We start from the raw sequence: 17,482 nt of genomic DNA, 5'->3' as shown, positions 1-17,482 counted from the left end.
TAAATTGGTGGCTCTATAACTCACTACCCCCGCTCTCTTTCCCAACACTTTTCTGAGTTATGCATTTTTTGTCCTTTTTCAATCTTCTGATGCTTCCAGAGATAACCCCTAACGACTCTGAGATTGCCACAGCCAGTTCTGTGAGTATCCATGGCTTCAATTCACCAGGTCTGGGATAATCTTCCCAGAAGGGTTTTCTTCCTTGCTTCTGTCAGTCAGCAGCTGGCTTATCACCAGGAACAGAAGGGATTATATCCCTTGTAAGCATTTTATCCGCTTATCTATGGATGTTCATTATCTGTCTATCACTCTCTGAATCCTCTGGAGCCCTTGCCCTCCGTGGTTGGTTTGTAGCACTGAGTTCCACTAGTTTGCCCCTTCTGCCCATTCAGACTTCAGTGTAATCAGAGCCAGGCTCTTCTCACAGTGAAGGATGAGCAGCAATGGTCACGAGTAGCAAGGAGAAATTTTGGCTAGATATGAAAATCCCAAGACTTTCTGGCTGCACAAAGCAGGGATAGGTAGGATGGGATGGGTACAAAAATATCCAATGAGGATACCAAAGAATAAAACCTTATTCTTTAGTTTTCCCTCCACATTTCCCCTGTGAAGTATAACCAAACCCAGCCACAGAAGAATACCAGAACTGTCCATGCTATCTGAGCTAGATCCTCTGTGCAGGCTGGAGCATGCCTGTAAGCAGCTCCTTTCCACCACCCCAGTGTTATACCCACGACATCACCAGTTTTATCCTTGTCTGAGATGTCTTAGAAACATGTGCCCATGTACCTTTCAACTTTAAGAACCAAAAGAAATAGACCAAGATAAGGGAGAGGCTCTGGGTAGGTCTGGGCAGGATATGTCTCCTCCATCCATCCTAACTAAACCTAAATTTCATCTCCCATTGAGACAACTGAGAGAGTTCATGACATCTTGTCCTCTCCAAGCACCCCACTGTTGGGTCTCTGAGGTGAAGGGCCGAAGGTAGCAATGCCTGCTCTTGAGCAAACACCCACACTGTGCTGTGCTCTGAGCACCAGGCACTCGGCAGTGCTGGATGACCCTCTGCTCTCCCGATGTCTCTTTCCCATACCAAGGGTTTATCCACAGGTCCCTCTTGGCACTGCTACACCGCCTCATCAGAGCTTGATGCTCTTTAGGGAGGTATGTTTTTTGAGCAATTGGCTCACTCTAATTAAATTAAAAACAAACCAAAAACCATAACGAGGAAAAGAGAAGGGAGTGGGGGAGAAGGAAAGTGAGAGAGAAAAGAAAAGCACATTTATTTGAAAAACTCCAGCCCAGCTTTCATTGCTGGAGAAGAGCTCCATCTCACACAATGAAACCTGCTTTCTCCTCATGTGAACTGCTCTCAGCTTGCGCAACAATAGGAGATCAAAACCCATGTAAGAAGTGATTTCTAAGTATCTGAGCATCTTAATGGGAAATTCTCCAGCAATTGCTTGGCTACTTTTATCTGCAATTAGATATTAAAATTCCGAACCGAAGTATTTTCCAGGTGAAAATGTAAAATACAACAAGGTCTTGTCATCTAGCTTTGCTGTTCCCCCCCATCCCATGAATAACATTTGCTTTTTTTTTTTTCCCTTTTATCAATCTGATCAGGGACCTGATGAGGAACACAAGCGAGAGAAATGCCCACGAAGGGCTGCAGGGAGAGATAATAGGAGGATCTTTGCACTCTAGCACTGCTTGCCTGGCCTCTTATTGACAGAGCCTCCAAGATACTCAAAGATAGCCTTGCTGCAAGTTACATTACCTTGAGATTTATTTCGATGCCACAGAAAAGTGAGGGGGGTGAGGGCAGGGGGAGGGGGGGCTGGAGATGTTGCTGTGGGTAGAGTGATTATAACCAGAATTTCTTTTTAATGCAAAAATCTTTAGCCCGACAAAGGATCCATCTCTGGGAGAGGTTTTTCAGCATCTGATCCCCCACCCCTTTGCATCGGAGCATTGCAGAATGTACTTGGAAGAGCGGTGAGTTCGTTTTAACCGATAGCATTCAGCGCTTTTTACTGTGCTATTCATCCATATGACAAAGCTGAGAGGGGAGCCCATACTTCTTCCTGACTTTTTATTGCTTTTCAGCCCAGTGGGAACCGGTCGACATGAAAAAAAGTGGTTTAACCGCAAAATATGTTTAAGCTGCTTTTTTTTTCTCTTTTTTTTTTTTGTATGTCAGACAGAAGGAGGAAGGGGAGGTGCAACAGTGGCAGAGCAGTCACAGCACAGCAATTGGAAAAACAAACTCAAACTCAACCACAGCGCTGGCACATGTGAGCCTGGAGGTTTGGAGATAGAAGAGGTGATGATGGCCTTCAAGTGCTGGGACCTTCGTGCTGTGTGACAAGAGATAAGATAGAGAATCATTGCTGTGTGTCTTAACAGAAGCTCCTGGGAAGCTCTGAGAGAGGCTGGATGAGAGCTCTGAAATCATCTTCCCGAACCCCAACCCACCCCCCCACACTCACTGACCACATCCCTCAGTGCCACATCTCCACGTTCCTCAAATACCTCCAAGGATGGTGACTCCACCACCCCTGGGCAGCCGTGCCACTGCATTGCTGCTCAAGAAGTTGTTCCCAGCATCCAACCAAACTCTCTCCTAGGCACAACTTAAAGCCAGAGTGAAACATCACATGATATACTTCAGAAGTAAATTCTTTTTTCTATCTGTACAGTTAACAGAATAAGCAGTCCAAATAGTATGGCAGTCAGGATGTATAACAAAGGAGATTATCATGGTAGAAGAGAATAATCAAAAAGAGATAGAATGCTCATCCATGTCCCAGGCTCATAGTGGAAAAACTCCAAAGCAAACAATCTCCAGAGAGAAATCCTTCCCCAGTGGCAGTCAGCCCTTAAATGAGATCTAGGAGAGGTGGAGCCAGGCTCCACCCCTTGTGGTCACACAGGTGCATTGCCTTCAACTGTGCTCCCAGGGCTGACTCAGTGCTTGCCTCAGGTTATTAATCTGTGGTTCAGGCCATGATTCAACAATTCCCATGCACTATCTCTATTCAAATTACCACTATTTTTAAATTAGAAATGAAAAGAAGCCTCTGCTTAGCAGAAATATTGCTAAAGTATCTCACACCAGCAAGAAATAGTAGTGAAACAGTATTTACATGGCCCAACATGACTCTTCCTTTCTTCCGTTTTTTCTTTTTTTTTTTTTTTGAGGCTAACCCTGCTCATTGACTTGCAACACAAGCATTTAATCACCCCTTTGAAAACAAATAAATAAATAATCTTCACATTTTATCAAAGAAATAAGAAACGATCATTTCTAATTTTGGAATGCTGCTCTGTGAAGCAAATGTGAAGCAATTTTCTCAGCTCTCTGTCAGTGCATCCCCACGACTTTTGTGGGGCTGCAGTATCCCCTCTCCATGCCCCCATCTTCAGAAGCTGGGCTCGCAGCAGTGAGCTCCTCACAACAGAATCTGCCCCTGGAAGAGATCAACAGAAGCTCTCACAACAAGCAATGCTCCCAGCTCCAAATAACACAACTTTCTTCCCCAGCTGCTCTTTCTGCTGGAGAGTCTTTTAAGAGTTTCTTTTGCTCATAACCTCTTCTGATAAAGTGAATCTCTCCAGCTGAGCCCAGTCTGGCTTCAGTCTCCCTTGTGCAAGATGAGCATGTTAACTCCTTCCCCACCAGGAACCCAGCTCTCCCAACATGCAGGTCAGGGGCTGTGGTTGGTGCTGCAGTTGCTTAGGTGAGCTCAAGGCACTTTGTATCAAAAGCAAGAAAAGACTGGGCTTCTGCCATTCCAACTCCTGCAATTTGCAGGCTACTGCAACATAAGCCGAAGTTGGTAAGAGAAAGCACTCCTGCTCCAGCTGCACTGATGTCCATCTGGGTGGTGGTATAGCACTAACAGCTCCATCTACAGCAGCTGTGGTTCTTCCAAGGACTGCAGCACGGCCTGCTGCTGGATGGATGCCATGGAGCATGCCTCTCCACGGTTGGTGTCCTCTGGCCAGCTGGTTGCTCTTGGCTCTGGAGATGGAATGCCAGCTGGGCAATGACACTGGAACAGCAATGACTGGAACAGGATGCTCAGGGAGGTGGTGGAGTCACTGTCCCTGTGGAGTTGTAGCACTGAGTGACAAGGTCAGTGGGCAGTAATGGTGGTAGGAGGACAGTTGGATTGGAGGATCTTGGAGGTATTTTCCAGCCTTAACAATTCTACAATTCTATGACTGCTGCCCATTGCTCTGCAAAGGAATTAATGTAGGGAATGGAGGTCTATCAGCACCACGTGGATTCCTCTCTCCTTGGGTGGTGAGGGGGTAAGAGTCAACCCGTGGGGTCTGAAGGCAAAACTGCTCAGCCAGCTTAAACATGGTCAAAGCAAGCTGTGCAATGCAGGCTGGCTGATGAGATGTCGGGTGTGCCTTGGTAGGAAACATGAATGAGTGCGTTTGGCACAGAATACAGGAGAGGAACAGCTGATGGTGGAAGAAAAGGCCTCAGCCAGCTTGACAGACCATGAGCAGCTCCAGCTGAAAGTCTCACATGCTGAGTTTCTTTTTTGGCAAAAGACCGAGCGATTGTACCCTGAAGCTGTCTGCAAAAGTGCTATAGGATTTAATGGGAATACAGTTGATGGGGTTTCATAGAAAATTAACAGTGCTCATTGAATCTCATTTCAAAGCCCATAGAGTACAACAGGAAGGGGTGATTTTCTGACAGTCCCAAGGAGAATTACAGACTCCTCACAAAGGCTCTCGCTCCAAAACTTCCCATCCTATGTCCTCTTTTCCCTAAGCCTTATTCTCCTTTGAGATGCCTCAAAACAAGAGGTCATGTCCCCAGAAGTCATCTCAGTTCAGCTCTAGTTCATCCATTCCCCAGAATTCCTTCCTTTTCCTCATTGGTCTTTGCTAAGTTCCATGGTGACTGCCATTCCTCCTTCTCTTTCTCCACTGAAATAGGAAGTGATCCTGCCTCTTGATATCTCCTGGCTCCAGGACTTTGTAGGGACCAATAGTAAATGCCCAAACAGAGAGAGCACACATGGAAAAGCACTTGGACACCGCCTTGGTGCCAGAGATATCTGAGAGGCCAAAGAGGCTGTTTTGGGGCAGACAGTTTATTTCTGATAGATAACTTGCTGATGTCTCTGTGTCCTTTCGGCCATGCTGCTGCCTTCCAATAGCATCCAGGAGAGTTAGGAGAGCTCACTGAAGGTCTTCAGCTGTGAGGGAGTTATTAGTTTGTTTATTTTTTACAAACAGCCATCAAAAAGCATTTGGTTCTCATGAAAGCAGTGCTGCGGCATCCTGGTCGGTGGATGTGAACAGGGTCAGGCTGGACAGCACTGCTCTGTGTTCCATCCCAGAATTGCAGGAATCCAATTAGAGATATTAGCCTGGATGCATGTATGGAGGGAAGCTGCTCTGCTTTGAGTGATGCTGACTGACCAGGCCTCTCACTGACACCCACAAGCATTGCTCTCTGGCCAGCATTACTACAAAGCTGGCTAAGTACAGCAAGATCCTCCTAGAGTTCCTCACCCTTTTTGGGGAAAAATACCAACCTTCCCACCCCCAGGCTGAAGAACAACAGTAAATGAAGAGTAAATTGTTCATAGAAGATCTATTTTGGCTCAGCAACCTGCTCAGAAACTTTCTTCTTAATGCCTTTTCCCCGATGCAGGCAGTGCTGCTCCAGCCTGCTTCCTAATGACCAGCATTAGTTTGCATTAGATGGATTTGTGATGATTTCTTTCTGCCTGGCTGCTAAGCCTGCAAGCAATTCAAATGAAGTTGGCTCCCCGTGCCCCATCTGGCAGCAGCAGATCCCCCATCGCCGTGTGCTGCCTTCTCAGCTGCTCTCCCTCTCGTGCATCCGATGGTGGCTGATCTGTCTGCATTTTGCAGGCCCACGGTGCTGCGCAGACACCTGCTGGGGCTCATTGCATCCCAACCTCAGCCATTTCCCACAGCTCATTCTTGGATGCGCGATGGGGACTTGGTGGAAGTGGGCAGGGGAGAAGGAAATTGGTATTCAGGTGCTCTGTGCCGCGGCTGTTTGCATCAGCAGGGAGCGACGGTGCTGCAGCTCCCTGCTGGAGTGGTACCTGCAGCAGTGGAGATGGAAGGGAAGATGCGGGGTCCCTGGGTGGGGGAGGGGGAGCTCTGGCCCCAGCCCTGGCCCTCACCTTTCCAATCTGGAGTGAGATATAAGGTTGAGTTCCTTCTCGTTCCTTGTGGGATGCCAACAGCAGGGCACGAGGCAGCTCATCACATTTCCCAAGCGGTTAGCTCCCGTGTTGAAGTCCTGACTCAGTAGCTGCTCTGTTCTGGACCTGTTTGCTCACAAGGAGCAACACTGTGGCTCAACTTGACCACTACAGGGTGCCCTGTCACCACCAGGATCCTAAAAGATCTCTGATGGTGCACAGTTCCAGTCATCCTTTCTTTTTCTGGCAGTGGAAAGAAAGCCATGTGCGGGGGGGGGGCTGGGAGAGAAGTGGCTTCAGCTCGGTGTTCCCAGTGCCCCCGAGGTGACCCCCAGCTGCAGTCAGATCCACTGATGGCCGAGGATGACACAGAGATCTGCAAAGAGGTGTCATAGCTTCCCACTCCCCTCCTCATCCTCAGCACTGGGCAAATGACGCTGCCAGGCACTGAGCGGTGGAGAATTGAGCCTGTTGTTTTTACAGTGAAAATGACTGAAAAGTGCCTGCTGGGTCGCATAAACCTGTCAAAAGAACAGCCAGGGCTTTCTGTGAGAGGGATAATAGTTAAAGAACCTGAAATTCTGCGAAGAGGGGAGTTATGAATCATCAGCAGTAAATACAGTGCAAGCCCTCATTCCTGGTTTTTCCACCTGTTTCTCTCTCCTTTCCAGGAGCAGGGACAGACCCCAGGCACAGATGTGCCAAGCCCAAAGCGTGGCTGTGGGTCTGCCCGGGGGGAGCGGCAGGGCCCTGGGACAGAGGGGGCTGCGACGTGGGGGAGGGAATAATGCAGGGATGGGGAAAAGAGTGCATCATTTTGTGCTGGGCAGGCGCCAATTGGAAATGTAAGAGCAGATCAAACGCAGGCGGGTTAATGAGAGTGCCGTTCCCTGGGCCTCTGCAAAGTGGGGAGAGCAGGGACAGGCTGGACGGCAGGCACTGAATGATATTCTGTAATTAGCTGGCAAATAGAATATGATATTTAGTGTAATTGCTCGGAAGAACGTCTCGCAGCCCCGCTGCATGCATTACGCGCTGAGCGCTGCATCCCAGCTGCCACAGCAACTTTGCTTCCCTTTGTTTCCCCTTGCCTGTCATTTCTAATCACATCGTTCCAAAATTTGATTGCATCATCTCCGAGATGTAGTTGCTAGGGTAACACCACAAAGTCATTACATGCGTGAGGCGAATGCGCAGCCCCCTCGGAGGACCAGGCATTCGGCCACCACTGTGTGCCCTGATCCCTTTGCCTGTCCCTTTCCAACCAGAGAAGCTGCTCAGTGGTTTCTGCAGGAGCAGAAGCAACGGGGGAATGATCATCCAAACGTGTGACAGAATGACTCGGACAAATGGAGCAACTCAGCACAAGAAGTGGGGTGGCCAGCACAGCCACAGCTTGTAAAGCCCAGGGCTGCAGCGATGACCACTGTCAATTGCTGATCCCCTCTCTTCCAGGTGGGCTGCAGTCCTGCTCTGCGCACCACAGCCTTTCAGCATCCCCTCTGCCCACTGCAAGGGCCGTCTCTGCAGCAGAGCCAACTCCTTGCCTTTCCACCCCACTGCTGCCTGTGGAGCCAGGACAGCCAAGCTCCCAGCCCCCAACAGTGCGAGGCAGGGAGATGAAAGATATTGTTTTTCAGGTGGAATAGCTTCCAAAATGGTACATTTGCAGTCAAAGTGCTGTTTGGAATGCATATGAACCACTGCCTGCAGCAATAAGAAACAAAGACATTAAAGTTTAGATAGGAGTGTTTTTATTTTTAAGCAAATGAGTCAGTCTCCCCTCCAGCTCTGAGCAGCAGAGGGAGAAACTTGGGCACTATGAGTTCAGCACGCCTTAACCCCACTGGGATCCTCCTGCAGGGAAAGTTCAGGCAGCCTGCTCAGTGTAATTGTGTCTGGAAAAGGTATTTAAACCAAGGTTGCTGCTTTGATACTGCTTTGCTTGGGTGGATATTTTGTTTGTTTGCCTGGATTTTTTTTAATTTAATTTTTTTTTTTTTAAAAAGAGGTTTGAGAACAGTCATTGCTTTCCCTTTCCCTTTCCCTTTCCCTTTCCCTTTCCCTTTCCCTTTCCCTTTCCCTTTCCCTTTCCCTTTCCCTTTCCCTTTCCCTTTCCCTTTCCCTTTCCCTTTCCCTTTCCCTTTCCCTTTCCCTTTCCCTTTCCCTTTCCCTTTCCCTTCTTTCCCTTTCCCCTTCCCTTTCCCCTTCCCTTTCCTTCCTCCTGCTGCCTTTTCCTCTCCCACATCCCTGTCTGTGGGAGCCCAAGGGGCAGCCCATTCCCCATTCCCTAACCTGGGTGCTGGCCTGCAGGTCTTCCACCAGTTAAAGAAGGAGTGACCCATGGAACCAGCCCAACATGTACCGAAGTATTCCGTTCCTCAGTTTCTCACTCCATCCCACCTGTTTCCAAGGTCCCTATCCCTGAAGTATCTACAAGATGAAGCATTTGGCTGTTCAGAAATGCCAGTGCTCTTGCTGTCATCTCAGGCTGCTTTTCTGAGAGCACGGCTCCCACTTTGGCATCAGCCCATCTGCCCCAGGCACTGAGCACCAGCTCATGTCCTTATGCTGAATGGGGCAGTAAGGGCTCAGCCATAGGCATGGGAAAAAAAAAAAACACACACATGCAAAAAAAAAAACAAACTCAACCTCTAATACATGGAAAATTACAGACTTACATTGTTACCACTATTTATTGCTTTTTCTGTGCCATATGGAAATTTATGTTAATATACAAATGAGAAATGGGCCCTGGAGCACTGTCGAGTTCACCAATGTGCCACTGGTGGTTGAAATGTTGGCTGTTTTGATGCTTCAGGAGACCAGAGTGAGAGAAATGAATTCTGGCTCCACAAGTTGTCCAGAGACATGGCTTCATTTTATTTTTTTTCAGTGCAGTGCCGACTGTTCTCATGAACAAACATCCCAGAGTCCCCCGGCTGCTCCAGTGAATGCGGGGTGCTGGGCCCAGCCAGTCAGAAAACCAATATTGGCTCATTGCATGCTTTGGCCATGGAGCAGCACTTTTTTGCAAGCATTTTCCCTTCACCATGTTTCACGTGGAAAGGGATTTGCAGACAAGCTGGTGAGGATTGGTGGCATGCTGAGCAGAGCATCCCTGCAGGGTGCTTATCATAGGGCCACATCACATCCCATTATAGCAGTGTACGGCCACGTAATGGGGACTTGGGCCTCTCTCCTCCCCAGAGTGTAAGGTTTGAACCCACAGCTCAGGTTGGTTGTTAGGAAAAATTTATTCTCAGAAAGAGTGGTGATGCACTGGCACAGAATGCCCAGGGAATGGTGGGGTCACCATCCCTGGAGGTGCTCAAGAACCATGGGGATGTGGCACTGGGGGACATAGCTCAGTGGGCATGGTGGGAATGGTCTGGGTGATCATAGAGGTCTTTTCCAACCTTAATGATTCCATAAATCTATGTGTTCCTCAATGGCACTGAGGCTTAGTGAAAGCAGAGGTGGTTCTCTGCAGACAGAAGCCAACCCACCAACGTGCATTACAGCCATCTCCACCTATTCCTTAGGGTACAAGGTGATGCAGCCCATTCCTCTTGGAAGCACTGGAGAAATAGGAAATGCCACTGTGAACTATGTCCCCATTATCTGAGACGAATGGAGCTGAACTGGACCAAAGGTTCATATCCAAAGTGTGAACTTCTGTGTGTTTTATACACATACAGACACATATATGCATACATAAAACACACACACGTCATTCATATCCACTTAGCTACAAAAAGTGGTCCACAAACAGAATCACATCTTCCCCTCATTTTCTTCATTTTCTTTTTTTCTAAGATTCAGCTGCCTTTTTTTGTTCTTGTTTTAATTGCACGGGGAAACTGTTTTTGTTTTTGTTTTAATTATTTCTTGGCAGAGCGCTGGGAGGAGAGCTGGGATCTGAAATAACAGGGAGAAATCTGAGCAAAGTTTTCCTGGAATTAAGAAAAAAAAAAAAAGGTAAACCATTCCTTGTGAATTAAAGGTGGAAAAAATCTCCCAGCAGTGCAATTTCTTTGCTTGCTAATAATTATTGGAAGTTCAAACATTTTTGACACAAACATTACCACTTGTGCTTTGAACATTCATAATGCTTTATGTGTGCTAAGTGTTATTATTATTTCAAAAGACTTACGTCTCGAGCAAATTACAATTTGGATAATTGCATTCTGCCTTGCAAAATCCATCCTGCAGCTTCACTCGAGTGTGGAATCTCTGCTGTTCCCTGGCCTGCACCGGTTTGCTGTGCTGTGGTGTGTGATTAAACATCTGCTCCCCGCTCCTGGTGGGAGCAGGGATGCATTTCAGTGGAAAGGTCAGAGTTGGTGAGGTAATGCCACTTGATAGAGGCTCTTGCAGCAGGGAAAGCAAAAGAGGCGAGGCCACAGTTGATGGAGAAAGGATTTGCTTTTCCATGTGTGCTCGGTGCTTTGGAAATTCAGGCTAGTGTTGTGTTGAGCTTGCTAAGAGTTTCAGAAGAGCCCTTGGATTTAGCGTGCCCAGCTAAGACATCTTCATGTTGCTTGATCGTCCTCTGGGGAGGGCTGTGAAGTTGTGTGATGGTGGTCTGACATGAAGTGCTGAAGGAGCTGAGGGTACCCAGCTGCTGTGGTGATGTTGCTGAAATGCACCACTGACCACTCCCTGTGCCAGCATCCGTTGTCTGCTCTCCAGCAGTGCCCAGCGAGAGGAGGTGAAGGTCAGCGGGTGCCATCTTTTCCACGTGCAGGAATTCAGTGACACACCTTTGCTCCATCTGGATTCACTTCCACATCAAATGCCTGCCCCACAGCAGCAAAACGTAATAGGATTTTGGTGGGAGGATCCAACCTCTACTGCCATCCCACTGAACCTCTGATGTCATGGGTGAGCATCATAAAATAGGAGGCATTACTGTCGGAGCAGTGGCATGTCCTAAGGATGCCCTGAAGCGCCTGTGAGCTGGAGCAGCAGGTGGAAAAGCACACAACAAAGCTTCCATCGTGAAAGATTTCTCTCCCCAGGGCTATTTCACTTGTGGTATGAGTGGAAAAAGAAAGTTCCCACTTCATCCAACAGCTCTTGGGAGGGGGCTGCAGCTCAGCGAGCGCTGGGGGACTTTTTCCAGCAGAAACCATGAGTGTTGCTCAGAGCTGTGCTGCAAACCCTCAGCTCCTGAACAGGGAAACCAAAGGAAGAAGAATGGCGATGTGTTTGTCCTTTAGCTCTGAGTAGGCTGGGAGTGGGAGCAGGTAGGTGGAAAATGGAATTGGGTGTTTGGTTTTTATTTTTACCATCGTCACTTGGGTCCGGAGCTCTGGAGGAGAGATGAGATTCTACTGCTAAAAGCAGAACTGGCCCTCAAGGGCTCCTCAGTGGGGCCGGGCTGAGATGAGTCATCAGCCAGGCACTGAATAGGGATATTAACATACTTTTGACTAGCATGTGCTAGCAGGAATGCAAACTAGAATGAGTCTGACAAACCTACCAGTCATCAGGCCTCCTGTGCTCCAATACATTACCAGTCCGCGTCACTCGGGAGCTCTGATGTGGCAGATTTCTTCTTCGTATGCAGGGGGTATTTGCAGACCAGTGCATCTGGCAAGCATTAGGAGAATTTTTTGCAGAGCTAATTGACTCACAGGCAGTGAGCATTACTCCAGCTTGGGCTGCTTTTTAGCTGGGGGTGACAGAAGTTCATAACTGGGGCTGTGGATATCTCATAGAATCACTGAGGTTAGAAAAGATCTCTAAGATCATCTATCCCAACCACCCACCTGCCACCAACATTGCCCACCAACATCAGCAACACCGTGTGTTGCAGTGGGCATCCAACAGCCCAGGGGGGATGGGCTTGTTGTGCTGATCTGTGCATCTAGGCCTCTGTTGTTATACCAAGTGAGTGACCAGCCAGAAAAGCAGCCAAAGTCCTCAGATATGCTCCAGATGAAGTTCTCAGGTGGAAGCAGATGACAAGTCTTGTCATTTCCAATCATGGCAGCACTAGAATCAGTCCATTTGGGGTGTAAGGGCACTACTCTACTGGTGGGTGGCAATGAAAGCCTATGGAGCCAGGAATAAATATGGAAATATGCTAACAGAGCCACACTGAAGGTCTGCTGAGTCCTGACTTGTCGGGCCTCGTTCTAAACATGCCTCTTCTGCAGTTTATGCCTGTAACTAAGAATTCAATTTCTCGGCTTTTTTCTGAAAACGTGTGAAACAAAGCAGAAAATGATGATAGAAAAAAGAAACAAACAAGGGGAAGGGTGAAGAAGCCCACTGCCATGGAAGGAAAATCTTCATTTTCCTATGTGTGCTTTTGCTGTCTGGGCTAACAGTTGCTCCTGTTAAGTTCAGCATTTTGGGGGATAGGAAGCGCCAACTCACTACACACACCCAAACCTGCTATTTTATACCTTACTGCCAGCATGGATCTTAATCAACCAGAAAAACTCGAAATGACAAACAAACAAGAGGCAGCTTTGCTATCTGAGGTTCATTAGCTCCCAGCGACCTTTGAAATCTGCAAGAAACCAGAGAGAAATGCTTGGGAAGCAGGAGTGCTTTCAAGTCGCTCTGTCTGTAATTTCCTCCCTTTCTGCAGTTCTCCGTCACCATGAGTGGCATCTCTTGATTGTTTTCCAAAGGTCTACTTTTGTGTGAGCAAACGTGGAGCTCTGACCCACCAGCTGTAAGGGGGGGACTGGGACCCCATCCAGTAGAGGGGGAGGCAACAAGAAGAACAGAGGTGGCAATTGGATCTCTTTGTGGAGCCCTCTTGTCTTCAGCTCCAAATCTTGCCACCTGCTCCAACCACAGCAATGACAAGAGGAGCACTGCTGGAGTGGAAGGGGCTGTTTTAGCCACGAGTAAAACCAATGGGGGCCTTCTTGTGTGTGTGCTCTTCTGTTGGGACCACAGCTGATTGTAGGCAGAGAACAGAGGAAGGCGGACAGAGCATCAGCAAGAGATGAAACATTCACAGCAGTCAGAAGAAGGGGCCCTAAGGGTGTTTTACTGATGTATTTTAGTGGAGAAAAAAATAAAAAGATTTTTCAAAGAAGAGCTGTAAGAGGTCACACATGTATTTACACGACTGTAGTCCACCCTGACAACCTCTGTGAGCTCCGTCCATCAAAGAAAGAAGAAAAACTTCTGAAAGGAAAGAGAAGCTGAAGGATAGGAGTACAGCCTGGAGAGTAGAGACACCTTCTCCTCCTCCCAGAAGAGAGTTTGCAGTGGGACCTGCCCTCTCAGCCTGAAAGTAGCCCCTGCTGACACCACTGGGAGCTACTGGGAGTTACTGGGACCCAGTGGGGCTGGAACCCAACCTCCTCCTGGCACAGAGATCTCCTGGCAGCACAGAGGAAGAGGAGCACAAGGATGAAGAGTGATGAAGCTGGAAAAGGTCCCCATTACCCAGGAGCAGCTGGGAAGGATAATTTGCCATCTGTGCTGAGTGGTCTCACCCCAGTGCTGTCGGTCACAGCAGAATGCAGAATCACACAGACCTCATTTTTATTTTGGGGAGGGGAGGCAAGGGAGGGGGAGGAACCATCTGTGGAAGGGCAACGGGCCAGCGTGTGGCCTTGGAGAGTCACATCCAGAGGGCTCTGAGCTGGAAAGCACCCGTGACACTGTGCATCAGTGAATGCTGCAGCACATGGCTCAGGGTGTGCGGGGCCAGCAGGTGCAGGCTGGTGGTGGAAGGGTGTGCAAAATGGATCAGACTTTTGTTGAGTTAGATGCTGCCTCAGATTCGTGCTGGATGGGGTCTCGGAACGGACTCCATTGCACGTTCATCCATCACTGACGTTTGTACAAGCTCTCTTGAATACTCAGTGGATAATTACTTTCAGTTCGGGTAATTCAAACAGGGAGAATAAAGTAGAATCTGCTTTCAGAGTCACTCGGATGTCTTTGTGATGCGATGCTCTTTCAAGTTGCCTGTAAATTCCTGTGGAAAGCCCTACTGGTCTTTAATTTTTAGGTCCACCATTCAGTGCCTCCCCTCATTAGCCTCCCAGCCTGGACGAGCAGTGAGAAGAGGATCTTACAGCAGAAGTTGTGCACCGGGGGCAGAACCCTGGATGGGATGTGCTATTTTTTCTCCCTGCAGTCACACAGCACTGCAGTACCTTAACAAAGCAGAGGGGTAACCAAGAAGAGTTGATAGACTCCTTCTCTCCTGGACTGTTAATTCAAATCCAGCTCTAGGCCGTTAGTGTTTTCACACTATTACCTTCTAATGGCTTCTTGCCCTTGGCTCAGCTCTGCCTTGGTGAGTCGCAGCTGTGTGCATTGTTAGCTGTCACCTCCCAGTTAGCTTCTTGCTGGGAATCTCAGTCAAAATTATGTCTTGTGTCCGTGCTATGAAAATAGCCTGTGTGTAGCAGCTGCTGTTAAATGCTTCTCCTTCCAGCACTCACCCAACAGGTGTTAGGAGCTGCACTCCTATGGCCGTGGATGGGATCAGCTGTTCCAGCAGAAGGTGTGCTTGTAATCCATACCCTCTCACTGTGCTCTCTGGGTCACACAGAGCTGCTGGCAGCTTTTGTTAAAGGAGCTGTATCTTCTGGTTCAAATACTGGAGAACTGCAATGCAGATGTTTGCAGTATGTCGGCGTTCCACCTGGAGCTAAGTTTTATCTCCAAAATTTATACTCAACTGAATGGGAAGGAGTACAGTGCTACGTCAGAGTTTTTACTCTACTGCAAACAGGTATGAATGCAGGGAAACCCCATGGCCTCTTATCCCAGAAGCCAAACTATGTTGCTCCTTCAGCCTTAGGACCCATGTTTCATGAGGAGAGTGAAGCACGATCCAACCATTTCCAGAACTGTCTGCATGGGAATGGATAAGCATCAGTGGTGATGGACTGATGGCCGGACTTGATGCTTAATGCTCTTCCCAACCTTAATGGTTGTGTTATTCTATGGTCAGTGTTTAGAATGCATTCAGTGGGTTTCAGGCAAAGCTGTAGGACAGGTGGATTATGGCTCAGCCCTGCTGTCTCCTTTCTGTGCTTATCCTGAGGATAACACAGGAGGTTTCTATGTGCAGGCCCAGCTAACTGGCATGAAATGCATTTAAAATTCAAAAACTAAATTGGAAAAAAATAACCCCTAAGAGTTCCATGGAAAATCAATTACCCAGCATGCAAGGGTGATGCCGAGAACACTGCTCCACAAAAAGGGCAAAATTCCTCACAATTTTTATCTATTCTTCCTGCAATTTCCCTCCCAATTCTATTGATATTTTAAGAGGAGGATGAATTTCTTTCTCTAGTTTTAGATATACTTATTAGGACTGGAAGGTGGAGACAGCAAGAGAGAAAAGCCTGTTCAAAAGAATGTAACTAAGGTGATATTACTATGTGAATTACTCATTATATTTTGTTTAGAGCCATTGTTGGCTGGAATGAGTTTGAGGCTGAATTGTGCTGCAGAGTCCTAGCTGATCTTACCCACTCTCATGGCCAGGGACTGAATCAGAACTGGGGAAAGGTAAAGTCTGGATGGAGGAGGGGAACCAGCTGGTGATGTGGGGCTGTGCAAATAAATTTCTTCCTATGCAGAAGCTTTCATCAGACAGATAAGGAAGCAACATTAAAAATTATTCTTTTCACTGTTAAGCAAAACTGATTCAATGCATGCACCTCTGTCCAGCTGTGAGGAGAGTGGGGCCATCTCGCTGTCCTTAGTGATGTCATTTGTGGTGGAGAAGCTTTACAAGGGTTTAGGAAGAGAGAGATGCTGTACAGCTGTTGAAAGCGCTGACTCTCCCCTGCTTTCAATCAGTGCTGCTCCGAGATGGGCTTGAACCTGTGATGGAGGAGCAGACAGCTCATCCATCTCTCCTCTCCTCACTGATGTCCCTCTGGAGCTGCACTCTCGGGCCAAAGTGCAGTGGCATTCCCACCAACACCCCTCCTTCCTCTGACCAGGGCATGCTGCAGGTATGAGGCTTTCACACTCACAGCTGAGGGGTGTGCAAGGTGAGATGAGAAGATATAAAACTGCTTTGCATTGATATTTGTGTCATTCTGCTGTTCTTTGCTGCAGTGATTGGGTTTTTGCATTTGTTCCCTTCTGCACTGAGGGAATATCAGTCTCTCCCTCTGCCTTGGCCTCAGGATCAGCTGTATGTTGTTTGGCAGCTGCAGAATGGGGTGCTGCTGGGCTGGGGTGGAGGTTTGCTGTGTGATCCCACACAGTGTGGCTGTGGGGAGCTGCCGTCTGAGAGAAGGCAAAAGGGAGGATATTTCCTACCTCCCCTTTCCCAAAATCATCTCTCATCTGAATAAAGTGAGGGAATTAGAAGGGGATTATCTACCAACAGGAGAGGTGTAATTCATTTCTGCCACTGTCCACATGTCAGGTTTGATTTTAATTTCAGATAATGTCAAGGTTAGATTAAAGCCCAATCATCTAGGTGGGAAAAGAGACCCATCCTTCCCACCCATCTCACTGAGCCACCGGGATGGTGACTCCCAGAACTCCCTCCTCTCCCTTTGCACACATCTAGGCATTTCTAAGGCTTCTACATGGGAGTGTAGGACATCCCACCAAGCCCAGGACATCCCACCCAATGTAGGATATCCCATCCAGTGCTGGCCCTGGGCAGAAGAGCCTCCCTGTCCTCCACGTGTCACCCCTTCCCAGGGTGCTTGCATGGTGCTAGTGTGCTTCATCTAGGGACAAGGAAGAGGGCTGGGAGATGCAAACAGATGTCATTCACAGACACGTGGGAAATGAGGGATGGTGGAAACAGCATACGCTGTTGTGCCTGGCTGTCCCCAAGTCCCCGTCATGGGATTCTGGCAGAAAAAGAAAGGGTTATTGACTAGGTTCTTCTGGAAACATGTAGAAATTAGGAAACTAGCATTTGCATTATGAACTATGCTTTGGTTTCTTTTCCTACTAAAGGAATCTACCAAAGTGGGACTATTTTTCTGGAAAAAGAATGCCATGAGATCTCTGGGCACGAGGAGTGGCAGTGCCTGTGTGTCTTCTTCCCTGAGTGAACGCAGACACAAGTAGCTCCTGCTTCTGCTCATCTGACGTTTAAAGCAAAGTGCTTCTGACAAACAAGGGGGAAGGTGGACTTTATTAAAAATAAAGAAATCTCTTGAGATCTGATCAAGCATTGATAACTCCCTCTCGCTTGTACGAGGATTTTGTTCCATTTCTCAGTTATTGCAGAAGGCGGCGGTGAAGAAATGCAGCTCTGATACTGACACAATGCCACGGAGCTGTGCGTG

At 48.0% G+C, this 17,482-nt stretch overlaps 1 protein-coding gene across 1 annotated transcript in view; it reads left to right on the top strand.

The window, feature by feature from the left end:
- The first annotated feature begins 14,835 nt into the window (after positions 1-14,835).
- The window catches only part of LOC136049156 (CMP-N-acetylneuraminate-beta-galactosamide-alpha-2,3-sialyltransferase 4-like), a 47,325-nt gene continuing 44,678 nt past the window's right edge, over positions 14,836-17,482 (top strand). The window contains 1 exon segment of the mRNA XM_065737197.1: positions 14,836-14,940. Coding sequence (XP_065593269.1) covers positions 14,836-14,940 — 105 coding nt within the window.

Source organism: Cyrtonyx montezumae, unplaced genomic scaffold, assembly GCF_038088225.1.
Source record: "Cyrtonyx montezumae isolate F1298 unplaced genomic scaffold, pur_monq_1.0 scaffold_20, whole genome shotgun sequence".
Lineage (NCBI taxonomy): Eukaryota > Metazoa > Chordata > Aves > Galliformes > Odontophoridae > Cyrtonyx > Cyrtonyx montezumae.
This window is presented reverse-complemented; position numbering and strand designations above follow the sequence as displayed.